Below are 22,189 nucleotides of genomic sequence, written 5' to 3' on the forward strand. Positions count from 1 at the left end.
GATCATAACACGCTAACTTCCTCTAGGAATTTACACTCTAGGTAAGGAGACAAAACTAACACATGCAAAGCAATAAACAATTGCAGCTGAGCGTTACTAACTGCATCGGCATCAACAGAAGCTCAGAAGTGGGCAAGATCAGTAGTACGACCTGGGGGAAAAAGAAAAGGTGTGTATATGCTGGGCCTCAAAATCTCAGCCCGGATGAGGACAAAGAGGGTGAATTCAGAGTAGGGAAGAAATGGGCAAGGAATGTGGTACTGAAACCAGAGCATCTGGATTCCATGAAAGGATGTATATTGAAATTAGTGGGAAACAAAGCTGAATAATTACTTTTCAAGCAGATGGTGGCAAATGTTTGGAATCAAAAAAAAAAGTACCAAGTACTGACCTCATGTAATACAGTAATAAACAAAGTAAAACCCATTTTAACATACAACTTCTACGTAATTTATAACATATCATGGATACTCTAATTTACCTTTGATGTCCCTTTAGTAGAAAAATATAAACCAGATCTTCTTAAAAGGAAGTAAATCCTTTTCCAGGACTTCTTTCCCTGTTCTTTTGCATGTAAGAAGCCATGGATTTCAGGATATGTGCTTGAACTCAGAAACATCTGGAAGAAAAATTAGACACTCTCATGCAGTTTCTGAATCAATGATACTGTAGCCTGATATTTCAAATAGAAATGTGCAAAATCAAACGGCACTGATACCACTTATATACCGTTACAGAAATGACAATGCGTATCCAAAATAAACCAGTCTTGTGAGAACCTGAGGCAAGTTCCAAATGAAGATATGCTCACAAGACGCACATTCTAAGTGATCAGTACTTAGTCAAACACCAAAACTATAAGCCACTTGAATGTCCATTTGAAACGCTGAACTTCCTCTAAGTTAAGTCCTGATACTTTTCATCCCTTTCTATGATTTTCTTTGAGATTACAGATTGACCTATCAGTTTCAACTTCATAAAGGTAGAAGACCAGGATCCTGACTTCCATTATTCAGTTATTAAAGAAACTGAGCCAAGTTCACCTCCTTGATGAAGGTAAAGTAAACCATCTCCTCTCTATCCTCTGTGGTTCTCAGGTGTGGGTGGGTAGAGTGGGCTGTGTTTTACAAAGAGAACTGCAACAATATCTTTCACTACACACGTTCTTCTACAAATGTGATGCTGCCACTGAACCAAGAGGTGAAGCTTCTCCACCCCCCTGAAGCTGGGCAAGGCTTGTGACTGGCGGGAGGGACATGCTGCCCGTTCTCCCTGCAGTCCCTTAACTAATCTGATGGCTTCTGCTCCTTAATTCTTGGAAGCTACCTGTCATACAAGGAACTCGACTACTCCAGGATGCCTATGTGGTGAGAAGCACAATGCAACTGGAAAAGCCCTGGAGGGGAGACACCATGTGGGAAGAGAGATGGGGAGACTGAGCTGGGGAGGAGAGAGGAAGAGAGGGAGAGGGGGAGAGGAAGAGAGAGAGAGAGACGGAGAGAGACACCAAGGAGTTACCAGGTACACGGAGTGAAAAGCCATCTTAGAAAAAGGGGATGGACAACCTCTTTGGGAGTCAATCTGCCTCCGAGTCCCACCCAGTTAAACCCTTCCCAAATCCTAACCAACAACACTGTTGACAAAACGTGAGTGGGTACTTAAGCCAGCAAGGTTTGGAATAGGTTGTTACTCAGTGATAATTAACTGAGACCATGGGCATTTGTTAGTCGGGAAATCAAGAATGAAAAAGAATAGCTCTCTCTGAATGATCGTGATCAGCATCCTTAATAAGATGGTGGAAATGCATTAGTGTCTCATTAAAAGAAGTAAACAGAAATCCCTATGAATAAACAAATGCAAAATGGAAAAAATGGAAACTAAGTGAAAGCATTAGCTAAAACAACGTAACGTATTTTAAAAGCTACTCGGGGAAATGCTGATAGTAGATAACTATGTTTTTTAAGTAAATTAATAAAAATTTTTAATTTAATGAGCCACAGATATTAATTAATTGACATGTAAAACAGGCAAGTAGGTTTTTTAGTTTGAGTGCTTTCCAAGTTATTAAACCAAACCAATTAAATTTTAAAAAGGGAGTCATAGAGGTCAACTAGGAAACGAAGAAACATTTTAAAAAGTAGAAACATTGCCTCAGTGGAGAGAAGAGGTCAGGGGCACATGCAGGACTATCTGATTCCAAAGCTATGATTTTTCTTGCTTTTATAATTTAACATTAAAGTAATATAACTATATCACAGGAGAATTTGGGAAAGGAGGCAGGAGAAAAACTGCAATCTACTGCCCTGTCACACTCCAATGCAAAGTATCAAGAGACCTGAGAGCGGGGGATCCTGGGGCACTGCTGCTGCTGCCATTCACCCCATCACCCCCACAGGGTGTCGGTGAAAACCCAGGAGCATACAAGCAGCTTTCAGAAAAATCTCAAGACTAATCATATTTCTAAAAATTTTGAAACACAAAAATGAAATATAATCTGTTAAAAATTAAAAGCCCATAGAAAACAAATCTGTGACACCCAATACATTTAAATGCCAATATATTTAAAGTAATATCTATATTGGAACAATTAAAAGTTGTCTTCATTAAAGATCAGAGAATACTGAGTGGGTTGGGGGGTGCCTAGTGCTTAGATCAAAGAGCAACTATTGTATAGACATTGCTCACCATTAACCTGTTAACTGTAGAGCTTCTGATGTGAAAGCTACTAATCTATCAAAAATAAAGTAACTGAAATCATTCTTTCATTGTAATAAAAATGTCTTGGAAAATGATCACCTACAGCCACTGTCAGTTTGGAAAAAATGATACAAAACTAAGGAAACTTTTAATAAAATTACTATTTTTTATAACTAGTATTTTTAATTCAGCTAAGATATTTCATATTTCAATCAAGTATTTCTGTCATAGATAATATTTCATTTAATTGCTAAATATTTTACCACAAATAGGATTGAGGGCATTTATTATAAAAATTAATAATTAATATCTGCCAGTAAAACATCTACAATTTACTGGAAATTTTGATTTTCAAAGACTAATATAAACTTTAAAGACATCACAGAGCAAAACTCTGCAATTTTCCTTTCATGATACACATTTTTTACATGCTTAAAATCCTTTGATAATTGGCCAAAACTGAGAAGAATAATATAGTTAGGGGTCTTTATGGATTTAGGGAATTCTTCATCCAGATTTTGTTCTTTCCTTTTCTTTCTTACTCTTTTCTTTTTAATTTTACCTCCAGCAAAAATTAATCATTCAAGGCATAACATTCCAAAATCTGGACATGAATTAAATATGGACCTTAAAGTTTCCCTTTATTATTTATTACTCACATATTTTAATGAAAATATATTTTACCTGCAAAATCTGTGTGGGGGATATTTCACCATTGAATTCAGTTGCAAAAGACACCATATGCTCTGGAAAAAAATACTGACGAAAAGATACATGTTACATTATCCCAAAAGCCATGCCAGAAAAGATTGAACTCTGTATGACCAACACAGTAAACTGAAGCAAAGCTCTTTAAATCAGTGTGATGAAAATTCACCTGAAGCACTTAAAAAAATGCCAGTCCCTGATTCTACCCACAGATATCTTAATAAAAAGGTAGGAGCAGGGCCCAAAGGTTAGCCAAACACCCTCAGATGGTGTTGAGACACAGAGATCCACGTACCTCCAGTCACAACACTGCCCTCAGGCTGACCGCAGTCACAACACTGCCCTCAGGCTGACCACGTGCTAGCTCCTGTATCTCTTCGCTGAGTCCTGCAACCACTCCAGCAGGTGCTGAAGGACTCTCAGCTCCATTTTATAAAGTTAAGGCTCACAGAAGTAAAGGATATATACAAGGTCACAGCCCACAGTGTACAGGAGCCAGGACTTAGAGGGCTAGGGAGCTAAAAGGACAGTTTTTTCCACCTAATCTTTCTCCAAACCTGTTTAATCATAAAATTCACCCAAGAAAGCTGTTTAAATTAGGAATTCTCAGACCTCATTCCTGGAGTGTCTGATTCAGTAGGTCTGGGTAGGACCTGGATCCTGTGTTTATAACAAGCACTATTCCCTCTCCTCAGGGAATTTTTATGATCGGACAAGTTTGGGAAAATAGATTCCTCTTTACTTCCTCTAGGACAGGGTTTTTGAATAGTAGTTCTATTAACATTTGGTCTAATAACACCGTGTTGTGGGGGGCTGTCCCGTACACCATAGGATGTTTAGGGCATTCCAGGCCTCTACCCACTAGCAGCCCTCCCCAGCCCCACAGTATGACAACCAAAAATGTCTCCAGACATCATCAAATCAGCCCCCCAGTTGAGACCCACTGCTCTTGGTCAACAAAATGAATCTACAGCCTTGTTTAAATTAAAAAAAAAAAAAAAAAGATACAACCAAAAATGAGCACTAAACCATACATCTTTAACTATGACTTTTAAATTCCTGCTTTTAGTAAAGATTCACAACAAGAAAACAGTTAAACAGTTTCCTTTCAAAAAAATTCTATTTAACTTTTATTAGGACTCTTAATTTCTTTGTCAAAGATCATTCCATTATGTTTCTATTAATAATAGGTTCAAATAAAAGAGAATATTAGAGGTCTTTCAGGGTTTGAAAATATTTTATTATAGTGTGTATCATATATTTTTCATAAAGTACCATTTCAACCTAATTATCCAAAACTTAGTGTAAAAATACGCTACAGCTGCAGAGACAAAAACAATTTAAAATAATGAGCCCAGAGGCTATTTTGACTCCTCTAGATCGCTAGTCTCCATTAGAATGTGACATACATTTATTTTCTTTTAAAAAGAGCTATAATGAAAGTAGTATTTACTAGATAATGCACTGGTCTTTATCTCATTTCTGCTTAGCTCAGTAATTATTGCACTGAAAACAAAATAACTTGAAACAGCAAGATGCATGTCAATCTTTAATTCCTGGCTAAGTTTTAATACTCCCAACAAACATCAATCTGTTTTTCCTTTAGAAATTTTCTTATTTAATTTTCTAAATTCTGTGAAAAGAGTTAAGCCATAATATTTGGAACTTGCATGGCGATATCTAATAACTTACTCACCAAATCAAATGCAGAGCAGGTTTTTTTATTTTTCTTAAAAAGCAAGAAAAAGAAGCAATAGTTCCCCCAAAACACATATCTGAACTTCTGTGGTGATGTCAACTAATCATTGTTAGAGTAAGAAGAAATGTGATCATAATTTAAAAGACCAGAATTCTTACCTACTAATTTACCAAACAGGGAATTGTATCTTATTTATAGTGACCTTTGTCTTCACATAAAGTAAAATAAAATTTAACTCATTTATTTTACAAAACTATTAATGGGGATTTAACTTACCATTGGGTTTTTAAAGAATTCATATTTGGCGTAATTTTTTCTAAAGTATAGCTTATTTTCTTCTTCCATCCCCCAGTTAGATAGCACTTCAATCACCAGCTCGTGGTCTTCTATTGTTCTTTCTGTAAAGAATGTTTCAGTGAGCGTGTCATCAGGTAGATGGATGGATGGATGGATGCGTAGAAAAATAGAAAGATAGGTAGACAAATATATATATGGACATATATATCCATACAAATATACAAAATATGTATATATCTTTATTAAATATAGTGAAATTTCAACTCAATTCTGAAATAGCCAGATTGATGAAATTTTCATCAATTTTCAATTAGTAATGTTGATTTTTATACCAAAGCAGGCTGTAACCTGAAGAGAAAAACGACATAAAATATCACAGTGTCCTTTTTACTAATTCTCAATCTCCTTTTATTGCTAAGTAAATTATAAGTTTGATATCAAATCTGCATTAAGAATATGGGAGCTATTTTTCTCCAACTCATCATGGTGCCAAAATTAAAATATTTGCCTCAAGGTTGGACAGTTCACCCCATTAAGAGACGAAGAATTTTGACAGGTTCAATAATTATTTAAGACGCAGCCTCGACAGTTGAGGAAAATTAAATACTTTAAAAAGAAAATTTTAATGCAAGTACATACAACTTTTTTAAGAAACCTAATTTCTTGTGGCACCTTATACTTTCAAAACTAATGTTCAGGCAAATATAGTTTGTATTAACAATGAAGATAATTAGGTAGGGTGGGAAGGCACTTAGGAGGAAGGCACTTAAATGAAAAAAGCAACGACAACTTTAAAGAGGTAAACATAGCATGCAAAATTCCTATTTTAACAAGAAACTGTGATGTCCACAGCAGTACTCTTCATAATAGCCCCAAACTGGAAATTACCCAAATGCCTATCAACATGAAAATGAATAAATATACTTTGTAAAGGACACAATGGAATATATACTACAATACACAACTGCATAGATGAATTCCACAAACATAATATTAAATGAAAGAAGTCAGACACAAAGAGTATATACTATGTGATTCCACTTATGTAAGTTCAACACAGATACAATAAATCTATGGTGTTAGAAATCAAAATAATGAGGATAGTGGATGAGTGAGCAGGGGCATGAGGGAACCACCGGGTATGGGAAATATTCTGTTTCTCAATTTGGGTGTTGGACCCTCAGGTATATACAGTATCTGAGAATTCATCAACTTGTCCACATTTGCTTTGTTCATTTATGTTAAGGTATGTCATTCTTCAATAGATGGTTAAGGAAAAGTAACTGTGAAATTACTGATACAAAATAGGAAATGGAGAAAAGCCAAATAAGAAATATAGAAATCCTCTTCCTTTTTTAGGTGCTTCTAGGACCTTTTTGAAAAGTATCTGTGTCTCAGAAATTCAACACTCAGGAGTAATCTGTGACCTACAACACCCAAACCCTTGAAAGTAATGTCATACTTAAATAGAAGCCTATTCATCTGAAAGGAAGTTCTTGAAAGAGTGCTCAATGAATATGGATGAGTTTGAGCTAAGTGTGCATCAACACTCAGGGTTCTGTTCCCAACTCCGACTGCTCTTTTTCTGTCTGACTAGCTCCCATAGCCCCTCTCCCTCCTAAGATGCAGTCCTTGGCTCAGCTCTTTTCTTTCCTTTTCTCTCAACTAATTCACTCTCCCATCTTCGGCTATCATGTCTGTCTTCATTTCACTGAAGTGAAATCCCCAGCTACAGTTGCTTTCACTCACGCTCCAGTCCTAACTGCTAGACTTTCCACCCCTTCAAACAGTCTATCTAAAACCAGTCAGTATGGTAGTTCCTGAAAATATTAAATTCCAGCAATTCCACTTCTGAGTATATAACCAAAAGAAGTGAAAGCAGGGACTGGAACAGATATTTGCACACAAATGTTCATAGTAGCATCATTCACAATAACCAAAAAGTAAAAACATCCTAATGTCCATTGAAAAGTTAATTAGGAAACAAAATGTAGAAGAGATATACAATGGAATATTTAGCCTTAAAAAGGAATGAAATTCTGACACATGTTACAACATGGATGAACCTTAAAGATATTATACTGTCTTATGCTGTAAGACAGGCACAAAAGAACAGATACGATATGATTCCAATTTCATGAGGTACCTAGAATAGACAAATTCATAGAGACATTAAGTAGAATGGTGGTTGCCAAGGACCAGGGTGGGAGGTGAGAATGAAGAGTTAATTGTTTAACGGGTTCAGAGTTTCAGTATGGGAGGATAAAAATGTTCCAGAGATGGATGGGAGTGATGGATGCACAACAATATAAATATGCATAACGCCAGTGAATGTACCCTTATAAATGGGTAAAATGATCAATTTTATGTTTTGTGCATTTTACCAAAATTTTTTCAAAAGATGTAAAAATGAAACAAAGTATCTTCCCTTTTCCTCCTGAAACTGCTTTTTCCTGAATCCTCCTATGCCCATTACATCTTTCTCTATGTCCATTCCAATACCTCCACTGCTCTTACCCCAGGTATTTAAGACGCTTCCTCCGAGCGTCTCTCACACAACCAACAGCCCCTGACTCATTCCTGCTATCACCATTCCAATCTGGACCGTTGCTTTTTCTTAACTAATCTCCAAACCTCTGTGTTCTCATTCTTCCCATCCAATCTGGACACTGATACCACAGGAAACCTCTTAAAACATTTGTATCACTGTGACCCCTGCTCAAACACTTGTTCACTTCCTACTTGTTATAAGATAAATCCATATTGTCCAGCAGTTGTAACTTATTCGTTCACCTATTTGCTCAACAAACATTTATCGAAGGCCTACTATATGTCAGACATTCATCTTGGGGCTTGGAATTTAGTAACAGACAATCAGAAACCATTGCCTCATGTAGCTTCCTTTCTAATGGGAAGACATGGACAATAAATAAAATGCACATCTTAAAAGGTGGCACTAAACATTACAGGGAAAAATGGAGCAGGGAAAAGGGGGAGAGGGGGGCACAGGGTAAAGGAATCCATTTTCTATAGCTTGCCAGGGAAGGCCTTGTTGAGATTGTAATGTTTGAACAAAAACCCGAAGGAGAAGAAGGCATGAGATAGGCAGATAACTAGAGGAAGAACAAGAGAGCCCTTGAGGCAAGAGCAAGTCTGGTATGTCTGAAGAAGGGCACGGGGGCCAACGTGGCTGAAGCTGAGTGAGCAAAGGGGAGGAGAGTACCAGGACGGGAAGTTACGGAAGTGAAGGTGATGAGCTGGGGCACCTGGATAAAGCCCTGCAGTTCAGAATAAGGATCTGGCTTTTCCTCTGAGTTAGATGACAAGTCATTCTGAACAGAGGAATAACATGAGCAAAGCCTTTGCAGATGTCATTAACTTAAAGGTATTGAGATAAGGAGATTGCCCAGGATTACATTGGTGGGCCCTAAATCCAAACACAAGTATCCTTTTAGGAGAGAGACAGGAGATCTGACAGAGATAGAAGAGGAAGGGGCAATGTGACCACAGAGGCAGACACTCAAATGATGTGACCGCAAGCCAAGGAATGGTGGCAGCTACCAGAAGCTGGAAGAGTCAAGGAATGGACTCCCCATAAGGCCCCTGGAAGGAGCGTGGCCCTGCCAACACCGTGATTTCTGCCCAGTCAAATTAACTTTGGACTTCTCACCTCCAGAACTGTTAAAGATTACATTTCTATTTTTTTAAGCCACCAGTGATTTGTTAGAGCAGCCTTAGGAAACCAAGAGGATAGTCTAATGAGCACACTCTATCTCCATTTTACATAGAATGAATCTCAAGTCCAGAACAGCAAATGTCTCAGGATTTGATTGGCAACCACATGTCTGACCCCACGTCTCCGCTCCTTCCTCTGCAAGGCATGGCCTCTGCCTTCACCTCTGCCTTCACGGCAGTTCCCCCTGCCGCCTCTGCTGGGTCTACTTAGATCTTATGCCTTCGTTCTATACTGGCTCCTCTCTCACATTCCTGGAATTCTCAAGATTCGACTGCCTCAAATTCTTTTAGTTTGAAATGTGTTTGATAACTATTTGCTAATTAACTGAAAACAACCAACCACATTTTACATATAAGAGGAAAGAATTTAATGGGCAGTATTTCAAATTCTTATCAGCCGTAACCTCACATGAAAGTAACATTAAGTATACTGAATTTGGATTACATCAAAAAAGAAGACAGAAAAATGGAAAAAGCCACATTTGAACAGCTATGACAAATGTGTCACAAAATACCTAGTGTAAAATGTGTAGTCACCAAAAAAGCAGCAGTTCAGTTGGGTTTTGTTGACTACACACAAATAAAGCCCAGCATACCAATCTAGAATGGAAAATTAAGGGATACAGTATTTGCAGAAAATTTTTATAGTTCATAAAACCTAATATTTAAAGAATGCAATTACTAGCATCAGAAAAATAGTCTGGTAATCTTAAGCAGAAAAATGTCTTCAAATAAAGCTGGCAAAAACTAGAGTACGCGAGAAAGTGAAAGACACACTTTACATGCCTTCAAAGATTTCTGGTACTAGTCTATTGAAAATTCAGAAAACATATAAAAAGCAACCAAGTCCAGAGGATCAAATGCAGCTATAGGTTTTTAACCTCTTATAACTGGTACAACTTACTTATAGAATCTGGCGTTTAAAAATTATATTAAATAATCTTTCTACAGGCATACATCACCATCCCCACTGAGATGTGCCGTCGCAAATACCATCCCCCAAACAAGTCTCAGTATGTTAAAGAATTAATGCTACTATAATCCAAAGAACCTAACCAAAGGGGCCTAACTGATTATCAGCTAATCACATACAGAAAATGTGTGGTTTTTTAAAAAACACAGATATCAAACTAAACACAGATCTTAATAGGAACACAGTTCAACATGAAGATACAAGATGCCTAGATGCGTGACTTTGAAAGGCAAAGAAAAATGTTCAAGGAGGGGTGGAAAGTGGCTGAAGACCAGCCTTGTTTTGCCAAGGCCTAAGCACAAGGTAAGACATCGTCACCAAAACCTGAGAAAGGAAAAACAGAACAAAACAAAATGCTTGTCTAGCGGCTTCCAATAAACTTTCTCTTGACTCTTCCTCTACAGTCCCATCCTAAAACCAAGCAGGTTTTAACCGAGTAATCCTACTAAGTAACTTATAATATACTTTCTAAATATCAAAAGAAATGATTAATTCCATAATTAGATGCTCTTTGCTGCAATGTTCAAAAACAAAAGCTGCCACTCAGAGTGAACTCAGATAGTTTTGGAGTTACCATTTGAGAAATGACCCCAGGTAACGGTTGCATAAATTCCACAAGCTTTTTTTAAAAAACCTTACTTTTACTTCATAAATTCATCTAAAATACTATAATAAGACACATGAGTAAAACTTCACAGATACAAGTCTTTATTTTAAAAAAAACTTTCTAAAGTAAAGTATTTTTCAGACATTGGAAAGTGAATTATTACAATAATCAAATAGCACTCTTACTGTAGGTAGAAAAATAGGAGAGAAGCCATTTTAAATTCAAAATTGCAACCAAAAAGGAGGAAAAAAGGAAAAACCCTTCAAAAAGAGTGAAAAAAAGCTTTCTTAAAAACAAAAGCTTCATATCACTCTATGTTTTACTTTTGTTTCTTATAGATCAGTGAAGTCTTTAGGTTATAGAATAAAATATTACCAAATTGTGATAACCACACATAATTCTGTTTCCTATTTAATTTTGAAAAACTTTTCCTTTAAAAAAGAGGAGAAGAGAAGAAAGAAGTTTCTTCTGAAACTGTTGCTTTAACTTCAAAGTCTTTTTAAAAACCTCAATCCTCCCAGAATGGAAAGTGTTCACCTGTGACCTTCTGCCTGGATTTCTTCGCTGAATCTACTGAAAGTACAGTGTGGGGCTCAAATAGAAACCGGAGTCCCTACTCTTCTCATCACTTGATAAGAGAAGAAACAAAAGTGGCTTTTAGCTCTAATTCACCCAGAAAACAATTCTTTGTATACCTTTGTTACAGGAAACTCCAGGAGACAAATGGTCCTTGTACTTCTCTGTGCTGGGTGGAAACTACATACATTTTGTCAATCTTATTTTCAGAAAAAATGAACAGCCTCTGACCAAGCAAAACAAAAACTAGGGAAGCAAAGAATAAAGCCAGGCTCAATTTCTAAAAGGATCCCTAACCTAAGAGAACTGCTTAATACCATTAAGATCCTCCAGAAAATTGCCGCCACTAGATTCAGCTCCCCAAGGGCAATAATAGGGAAATCGTGTCTTAAACTTGATGGGTATAAAGGCCTAGCGGGTCATTCTTCCCCAAATCAACACAGTCCTTATATTAATTCAGACTCAATGATCACAACCTGTATTCATAGAAAGCTTTATTTTTCCACAAAATGTCTGCATATATATTATCTTAAGTTGATGGTAAATACTTGAAGAGCTTAGAAATAGCTTCTACAAATTCTAAGTTATCCAATACATCCTTGAAGGACTCGGAGTAAATTTCCATCTGGGCATAATATGTGATTTCTTTGGCTTCCTTTCCAAGTCTCCTCCTTCTATGTACTTTGTAATCCATCCTTTGAACAGCTAGATATAAATACTTACAGTTTAGTACAGCTTAGTTCGAAAACCATTTATTTGTCCTAGACCCTAGGTTACAAAGATGTATGTATACAGAGTGTTCCTTCTCTCATGGAACTAGGGACTAGCTTTGATAACATGATCACTAATAAGACAGTTGCAGGAAATGTTACAGCAGCGCAGAAGATGGGCACTGGATCTACCTTGGGGCCTCAGGAATTTGAGCTAAGTCTTTAAAAATCTCTTTAAAAGTTTTTAAAATTTTGTTTATCCCTTTCTTTTCTAATTACTAAAATAATACATTTCCATTACAGAAAATCTGAGAAACACAAACAGCTGACAATCACAATCCATCTTTAAACCTGCCAATCAGGAATAAGCACTTAACATTTCAGTATATTCCCTTCTGGTCTTTTCCTTTGGGCCTATATGAGTTTATGTGTGTGTATTTTTCACATTTAGGAAACTGTATACATATAACCATACGAACAATGTTTCCTATATGTTGTGAAAAATATATACTTTTATTCAATCATCATTACAACCTTGTATTTGTCCACATCAGTCTTCAAAGGAAAACCTCCAAAACTATGATCGAAAGTTGTATAACTTAACATCTCGTGAATGTACTATAATTTATAACATTCTCCTATTATGACAGCATTAGGTTTTACTTTTCTCATTAATTGATACTGTACATAATCCTGCTTGGACAGCCTTAAATGTATTTTTTATCCAAATTTGCTTGTTTCCCCCACCCACCTACAGTGTGTATTGTGGGAGCATCGCCTCCCAGGACACAATTCATCTCTATCACTCCTAGTGCTTCCTGTACCACTGTTTGTGGGGGGAGGAGGGCACTGCAACTTCCTAATGGATGTATGAGAAGAGGTGTTGCCAGCAAGTATGCTGATTGTCTCAAGGAACATCTAGCTTCTGAGCAGCAAGAGTCTGCGCCCAGGCATATGGAAGAGGCAGATGTGTCTCCCTACCTGCTCTCAAATGAAAAGGCTGACTCTGCTTCATAAAGCTGAGCGTGGGATGCCTCCACCTGCTCTCCTCTATCTCCTTCCCTAGACTGGGGCACTGGGTTAGCTGTCAGTCAGCTTGGACAGCTGAGGGTTTTCATCTTACTTTATTTTTATAGGTATTTTTAGGAAGGTGCTAGCAGTTATTACACAGTTATACTTTATTGCCATTTCTAACTAACATTCCAAGTAAGCCTTGGAAAATGCATAGCAGTTAGCCAGGTAAAGATGGATGAAAGGACTTCCTGAGAGTCTCAACAGCATGAGCAAGGTAACCAGAGTAGAAATGTGCTATAGGCAGTCCTCTAATGCATCAACTTAGAGGAGGGAGGGGCAAGACACAAGGCTGGAAACAGGAAGGGTAGTCAGGTCAGAGGTTCTACAAGCCCTTCAAAGGACCTTGGGCCCTAACGCAAGGTGAACCAGGGCTGCGCTCAGATGGATAACTTTGCTATGACCGGAATTAAGAGGAAGGACCAACTGTAAGGCTAATGGAAGTCCCAAAGAGAGAGATTATGAGACCTGAACTCAGGCTATGAGAATACAGAGAAGGAAAAATCAGCTGGAGCAGGACGCAGATTTAGTTATGAGCACTCTTTGCTGGTTTCACATTTTCTGTCTCCAGCCTTAATGTGCTCCCAGAACACATGTCACATCAAAGCTCAGGTCAGGGCTACATAATTCTCAGTACAAGAAGGAAGCACACGTATCCTAAGGGCTTCACAATTATTTCTGCTGGTTACGAGGGTGGTCACAACTCCGATGGCTGGGAGGTTCCAAACAGCACAGAAAGTACAACCACATATCAGTATCAGGTCCAGACAGCAGGGAAAAACACTTGTGCTTCTTCAGGAAAAAAGGAAAAAAGTGAAGGAGCAGCTTCAAGGCAGGCGGCTGTGAAGCGTTTCCCCACCGCTGTGCATTGCATCAGTCTTAAGGAGACCACGTGGGCTTAGCTGCACACATAAAAATGGTTTCATTAAAAGCCTCCAGTCATTCATTTTGCCTATTAAAGCCACTCCACAATGATATTCACAATGGAAATCTTAGCTGTCCCTAGCAATGACACTAAAATACAATTAATTCCACTTCCCGAGGAGTCGCTAGGTATGCGCTTGAGGTATCGTATTAATTGCCACTGCTTCATACGGTGGCTTCAATGAGGAATCAAAATGGGAGCAAGGCAAACATGGATCCCACTAAGTTCCAGAAGACTTAAAACTGAAGTTTTTCCCCCAGCCATCCTCTTAACAATGATTATAAAAGCGGAGGACTGCATCTGGGGAGCTACAGTGACATCCAGTGGCTGTGAAGTGAAACACACCTGTTACAAAACGGCTTGCTGTATCATGAGAGAAGGGGATTTACTGACATGCTGATACTTTAAACCCCGTGTCTATAAAACCGTGTGTACAACTGAAGCTCATCATAACACGACCCAAAATCAGGCACATAACCGATTCATAACAAAACCAGGATGTATAGCTGCCTTCGATGATTTACTCCACCTACGAAAATTCTCAGCAGCATATATTAATAATTATGGACAGAGGATATGAAATAGTGATACTGTACTCAAAGTTCTAAATGTCATATTGCCATTCACATTGCATATAAATTCAAGAATAAGTCATTTACAAAGCACTTCCTCTGTTACAAAGTGGACCAGGTTGGATCAGTTTGATCCCAATAATTTCAGTACTACCTCGGTAAGGAAGGTTTATCCGAAAGTGTTCTTGAGGGTTCGAAATTTAAATTTATGTTTATAGCATGCAAGAGAGAGAGAGACGGAGAGTGAGACAGACAAACCAACCACATGATCCTGAAAACAGCTGCCTGACCTACTGGGGTGAGGAAAAAACAAACTTGCTTCCACAGAAAATGCATATACTTGAGAATCTGACAAGACCTAGATATGTACTAGGTTTGACTCTGGACCAGGAATTTTAGCACCAATTCTCTGTATTCTTATATGTAAAATGGAGATTAAAAAACATGCCTTCAGGACTGCTGTGAGAGCATCTATCTAGATGAACGTGAAACCTCTCACGAGGTACCCTGCACGTATAAGATGCACGTTAGCAGCTATCACACGTATGCATTCATATTAAAAATACCAAAGATTCAAGTTTTCTTTGCCACAGAAAGTGTCACTCTGAAAACAGACTTTAGACTCCATAACCCTATCATATTTTGTATGTCATGTGCTCTTCCTTCTGAGTTTAGTAATTTGTGTTGTGCTTTAATGGATCAAAAGCAACAAGAGTAGCCATCTGTTAAAAACATAGAATGTCTCTGAAACTTTCCTAAGCTTATCTGGGATACTGAAGTGAACTACAGTGCAGAAAACCCCCAACTCTCATCTCTCCCCTAAGTCAAATGTTGTTGCCTACAAGGCTTCAGGATCCCACCAAGACTCAGCCCCGTAAGTGTGCAGACCAGGGCGTGAAGACACTACAACAGGGCATGCACAGTTAGCAGGGATGAGAGATGGGCAGGGATAAAGCCAGGAAGTCACAGGTAGTTTGATGTAAAAGCAAAACATCGTTGCTTAGCCTCCAAATGGTCAAAATTTGTATTTGAGTCTTCTTAGTAGTAGCCTTTAAGTCAGATCAGATCACACTGCTCTCCGACGCAAAGACCTCCGGTTACATTTCCCCTCACTCAGTGTAAAAGACAAGACCCCTCCACAGCCTGGGAGGCCCTGCACGAGCTGGCTCTGCGGTGGCTCCACGCAGTTGTCCCCCATCACTTTCCACTTATGACTCCACTCTCGAAGTGCTGGCCTCGTGGTTGCTTCCAGAACACCAAGCATGCTGCCACACCTGGGCCTTTCCAGTTGATGTTTCCTCTGTCTAGAACGATCTTCGTCCACTGCAGTGCAAGAGCTGCTCCTGTCTGCTCCAGGGCTCTACTTGGGCATCATGCCTCCAGGGACTCCCTCCCTCCCTACTTAAAGCGCACCTTCCACTCATGCCCCACACTTCCCATCCCTCTTTCCTGCCCTCCTTTTCTCCCTGCTGCTAATCATCACCTAAGGGAGTATGACACATTTCAGTCATGTATCTCTCGTCTTTTTCCTCCCACTAAAATGCAAACTCACGAGGGCAGTGTTTTTGTCTATTGTGTTCATACTGCACACCCCGAGCCACACACACACACAAAATGTTTGGTGCAAAACAGTCAATAAATATTTGCTAAACTGAGGAAAGGAATAGGGAGAGGCAGAGAGAGTTCCTAGTTTGGGAGGAATCTGTAAAGTGAAAAGAAAAGAAAAAAAACAACGAAAAATACTCAGGATTTTTTTTAAGAGCACACACATACAAAAGAAGGTAACCTACAAAAGTGAATACACAGGATAGAGATTATGTTAAAGTAAAGAAACTAAAAATAGTTATCTTAGTGTTGTGAAATTATGGATAACACTGTTTACTTCTTACACCTTTATTTCTAAGTTATCTACAATGAGCTGAATTATTTTTGTATTAAAAATATTTTTTAAGTAATAGACCACCTCTTCACTTTTAGAATTTTATTCATTGAAAACTCATTATTTTGATCAAAGAGAGGTCAAGAATGTCTCCTGAACAATATACAGTGCTTACTAGCTGGTCACCAAAGCTTTGGCAAATAGTTTGTCCTTTGGCTCTTTATGTCAATAGCACTTGAAGATTACAGGTGAATGTGGTGATGCTTCCTTCTATTGACAAAAGGATCTGCTGCTGTACATCATACTTAAGGGGCAGAAACACCCCCACTTTAGTTCTTTTCATTCATGTTAATATGCAAATGGCAAAAAAAGTTACCTAATATCACTATTAGGTTGAATAGATATTGGAGGAGTATTTATAAGATACATTAACTCACAAATAAAATTCAAAAACACATCCGTTTTATATTTGATACTGAGGAAGATCACAGTGCTTTAATAGTGGTTATTTTCTTGTTATATTGTTAGATAAAGAGGTGAAAGAAAGAAAAAGAAAAAAAAACTGTTCCTCAAGAGTTTAGATGGATATCCATCAATTATTATCATGTAACATTTCAGTGCATCCTTACAGAAATGAAGTAGCAGATTAAAAAAAAAAGAAATAGAAGGTGGTAAATCTAATACACACTAGTATTTTGGTAATATTAATGTCTGCATTTTTTTTTACTGTTTAAAGATATTATCTGAGTAAAAACCAAAAGCCAAAAAAAAACCAAAAACACCACATAGAAAAAGCTCTGGAACTAAATTTCTTTCTCATAAGCTTTGGTCTAATGCATGGTTAATGAAGCCATGGTACAATATTCTCACATCTTTGATTTTATTTCAGCAGTTTCCAGAAAATACAATAATGGAGAAATATATTTCCATTCAATGGCTAAAAGTTTAAACTCAGTATGTAGCTCAAATTAATTCTCAATGTTCCATTTTAAGCCTCTACATTAAAAGACTTGCACAAGTCTTTTTATTCCTTACTATAAATTGTGGTAGTCTCCATGAAAACTGCTGCTTGATTTACGGAGTAGATTTTATTACTGAACTTCAAGCCATTTGTTAGGGATAAATCGTAGTTACTATAACTCCAAAAATGTTTAATGATTTTTAAAGCCTCTCCAAAAGAAAAATTTAAGAGTATAAAATACTGTAATTATACATTATGCTAATTAAAGCTGTATTTCTAGAAGCATATGCGAACACAATAGTTTGGAATTATGGCAGATATCTATTGAGAGTTAACACCACACTTCTAAGAGATTAATGATCATGAATAGAACTTAAATTAGTCACAAATGGCAATGAAGGAAATATATGTTGAAGTTTTTCTGCCCTACGAAGGTAAGACAGCCAGTCGCATGGACCAGTGTAGCGTACCTTCAGAATTCAGGTTTTCTTGGCAGGTATATCTCAGCTGTCGAGATCAGCTGACATGTTGTAGCTCATCAACTATCAAACAAGGGGGTGGGGGATGGGTTGGGGTCCTGAATTCTTGTGAAGACTGTCGAACTATCCAGGCTTCTTTTCCACAGGCTTCACTTTGTTCTCTCCCTGAGGTTCTGACATATCCCATGACAGCAGTCTTCAAACTGGAAGTGCTACAGACACTTTCTGAATGGTTCAGAGAATGCAAGGACCTTTAAACGAACCACTTTCCAGAATCATTCAAAAAAGGATCCTCCAAAGAAATACCTTTTCTGCCAACATCGTCTTTATTCCATTTCATAAGACAAAGGCAAACTTCTCATCGTAACTGAACCTTACTTTGGCACACTGCTCTGGGGTGTAAACTCTCTATGTACCAAACAAAGGAAAAATGTTATATATTGGTAGCTAGCTATGCAAGAAAGTGAATGTCTCTCATGACTAGGTATAAAATTCTCAATTATTTAAGCAAATTGAAGGAACAAATTGCACTGTCACTGATCAATCATTTAAAGTAACTTTGATGATTTATTACTAACAGTTGTTTGACACAGAAAGCAAAGGAGTTGGTGGCAGGATAAATAATAACTCCCGAAAGATGTCCACATCTTAATTCCTGGAACCTGTGACTGTTGCCTCACATGGTAAAAACAACAAAACAAAACTTTGCGGATATGATTGATTTAAGGATCTTGAAAGGAGGAGATCATCCTGAATTATTCGGGGTAAACCCTAAATGCTACTCTTCTTAGACAGGTAGAGGGAGACCACACACAGACAGAAGAGAACAGCACAGACATGGAGGAAAAGAGGAGAGAGAGGCAGCCGTAAGCCAAGGACTGCCTGCAGCCACAAGACGCTACAAGAGGCAAGGAATGGATTCTCTCCGAGAGCCTCCAGAGGGAGTGCTTCCCTGCAGACGCCTTGATTTTAACCCAGTGTCACTGAATTCAGACTTCTGGCCTCCAGAACTGTGAGAAAATAAACTTAGATTGTTTCAAGTCATCAAGTCCGTGATAATTTGTTATAGCAGCCAAGAGAAGCTAATACAGAATCCAAAGAACAGAATGGAGTTGCCACAACAAACTCCTTCCTTTCTCATCTACTTACTGGGAACAGTAGTATCTGCAAAAAGTAAGAAAGGGGAGACAAAACCAATGCCAAACTCTGTCTCACTCAAACAGAAGAATAAAAATTCTTTATAACCTATTAAAAGATTTGAGGAAAAAAACCTCTACAGTTCACAGTACAAAGATGCATTTCCAGTTGGCAAAAAATAAGATTGCTTTTTATGTTTATGACTTTAAAAATGTGAAATTACTTATTTCTTCAAGAAAAATTGGGGGTGTACACTCTCATAAGGAGAACCACCACTGAGGATATTTCCCATGTCTGCACTACAATCAACACAAAAAGTAGTTCAAATAAGAGCTTATTTTATTAACCTCTCAATAAATGTTCATTGTGCTACTAAAGATTATTCTGAAAGATTAATATGAATTAGTATTACTAAAGATTATTATGTGCTACCAAAGATTATTATGAAAGATTATTATGAAACTTTAGACCCTATGGTTTAGCTCCCAAATTTCCATAGGTCATAAATGATGAGAGGTGTAAATTTATAATATTTCTATCCTCATTTCCATTTTGTGCTACTTTATTTTTCTCTCAATCACCAACACCAAAAATAAAGAATAAAAAAAAGGACTATTCATCATTGTGCTCTGTTTGTTTTTCTACAAGTAAAGGAAATCTTTGCCATATGATCAAAACTATCAGGGACAGAGAAGCAGTACTATGCTATGATTTTATATCCTTACCTAGACCTATGTGAGGCAGGTGCTCAAAAAGGGTCCAGCTGTGGTCATCAATGTAATGATTCTTCAGGATCAACAGCTGGCAAACATCTCGGGCAGTTATGTCACTGGGTACCTCTAAAGCCCTGCTGGTTTCATCTTCACTGTATACTTTAATTACCTGTGTAGGTAGAAATAAGAAAATGAGCTAAAATAGTCTATTAAAAATATCATTCTAGTAAGTCATCAAACTTATTGGTTGAGCTAATTATATGAATTCCTTACACAGTTTCTTGTATATCTAAGTTTCTTACACATTGAGTGAATGGTGCCCATCCAGGACTTGTTAACATGTGTCAAAGTCACTTTGTCCAACAACTTCCACTCCTCTTCAGTGTCTAAACTTGAGGCCATTCAATGACCCGTCAGTGTCATTTCCCTTTTAGTAAAAAGCTACGTATCTCTTATCAATATTTTAAACTTTGCATTCCCTATTTAAATCTGTAAATAATCCAAGTAACATAGGTAATTTATTCTCAGACATACAAGTAGTAACAGCAGTAAATAGAATATGAAAATTACTCTATTTCAGGTTATAGAAATGTTGGCAAAGACTGGCTAGATGTTCACCAAATCCTCTTTCTTTCCTCCCTTGCAATTAGTTGTATCTATGGGATTGAGTTTTAGTCAATGGGATGTAGGCACATGCAGTGTTGCACTTCCAGGCTCAGTCCATAAAAATCTCCCATATACTGTCATCCATTCTCTTTACATCACCTCCCACTGAATGGAAGTAAGGACAAGGACCTAGAGGAGAGGAAAACCACAAGACAGAAGGAGCCTCTGTCTCTGGATGACCACAAGGAAGGTGCCCAACTAGGAACGCCCATATGAAACTTTGACATGAGCAAGAAATAAACTTTTACTGGGTCACCTCACCATGAATTTGTACTTACCTATTACACAACACTCCCCTCAACATTTACCAAGTTGTGCTATGTGCTAGAATTTCCACTATGAACTATGCTATGTCATACATTAAACAGATTAATTATAGTAAGCTAATTATCTATGAAAATAGTACAGTAAGATCAACATACACACACAAAAGTGAGAAATCATAAGAAAATTCAGTATGAAAAATGCAACTGTTATCAAAATATAGACATTGAGATATTTTTAGTAATTCAAACAATAAAAATTAAAATGATGTATCAACTCCTTCCTATTGATTATTTTTCTAATTACATGTAATGACAGTGGAATACAATAGTTGCTCTCTTACAATAACAGAAATGATATAAGTGAACCATTTTGTACACTTACTGGAAAGTATTAATCAAAAGCATCGAAAGGTCTATTCCTTTGACTCAGTCATTTCACTTAGACAAACTATCTCAACAAATCTGTCCTAAATGTGGAAAATAGCTTTAGGTACAGACACGTCCAGCAAAGTATCATGTATCATTCTATCAATCTAAATATTCAACACCAAAAGAATAGCAAACTACAGTACTTTCACAAAGTGGAATATTATATGCTGCTTAAAATGTTATTCAAGGAAATGATATAAGAACTTAAAAAAAAATTCTTAAGTAAGAATTTGACACTGAAGTAGATGTTATGCAGTACAGTGCAGACTTATGCAGTACAGTGCAGACTTCCTGCTACCAGGAAGCTACTCCTCTTCTAACAGCATCCTGGTTGTCTTTCAGAGAACCACTCCCTCCCTCACTATCAGTCTTTGTGATTCCAGCAGCTCTACCTTCAGCTCTTCCATGCTGTGTGGAGCTGCTGGAACTGGCCTGTTCAGAGCTGATGGTTAAACATTCAGGAACTTTGCAAGCCAGGCATCTTGAAATCAGCCATGGTGGGAGTACATATACCAAAGAAGTTGACAAATGCTACAAAAAAAGGCCTTTAAAAATTTTTTTTTTACAGCCAGTTTACTAGTGCATGACTGCCTCAGCTCCACAAAGAAGATGTTCTTCAGACTGATCAATCAGCACCCAGAATCCCTCAAGCAGGAGCGATTATTATCAGACATGGCACATGACCTAATCAGAGCCACTCAGAGGCCACTGAACATCTATTCACATAACCATAAAGTGAGACTTCTTTTCTTCTGGACAGATGTAGGGTGAAGCTGTTACTGTTCACAAACAGAAAGACTGTGGGAAAATGGGGCACACATGGAGTGAACCATGCCAAGAGATGAAAAGAGTCCTGAGTCCCTGAATCAAGAAACATCTGAATTCTTTGTGTTCTTACCACATGTGTGCCATGAGGCTGTAAGCTTCTAATGGTAATACCCACCTACCTATCTGCTTTGTTCTAGCCGTGGACCTTTCCCAGTTCATTCTCCATACTGCTAGCAGAACAAACTTTCTAATAGCAGGTCAGATCAGGTTGTTGTTCTACTAAAATTCTTCAATGGCTCTTTGTTGTTCTAACTCAAGCAA

The 22,189-nt window shown here is 37.7% G+C and overlaps 1 protein-coding gene across 4 annotated transcripts in view; it reads right to left on the minus strand.

The window, feature by feature from the left end:
• GRB14 (growth factor receptor bound protein 14) overlaps nt 1–22,189 on the minus strand; it is a 105,084-nt gene that overhangs the window by 18,485 nt on the left and 64,410 nt on the right. For 3 of the 4 annotated variants that reach the window (XM_032479587.1, XM_032479589.1, XM_006182590.3), the window contains 4 exons: nt 19,752–19,908; nt 5,381–5,502; nt 3,382–3,456; nt 482–619 (listed from right to left, as the gene is read on the minus strand). In XM_032479587.1, the coding sequence (XP_032335478.1) occupies nt 482–619; nt 3,382–3,456; nt 5,381–5,502; nt 19,752–19,908 (492 nt within the window). The remainder of the gene's footprint in view (nt 1–481; nt 620–3,381; nt 3,457–5,380; nt 5,503–19,751; nt 19,909–22,189) is intronic. The other variant, XM_032479588.1, reaches the window with a different exon arrangement.

Source organism: Camelus ferus, chromosome 5 (genome assembly GCF_009834535.1).
Source record: "Camelus ferus isolate YT-003-E chromosome 5, BCGSAC_Cfer_1.0, whole genome shotgun sequence".
Lineage (NCBI taxonomy): Eukaryota > Metazoa > Chordata > Mammalia > Artiodactyla > Camelidae > Camelus > Camelus ferus.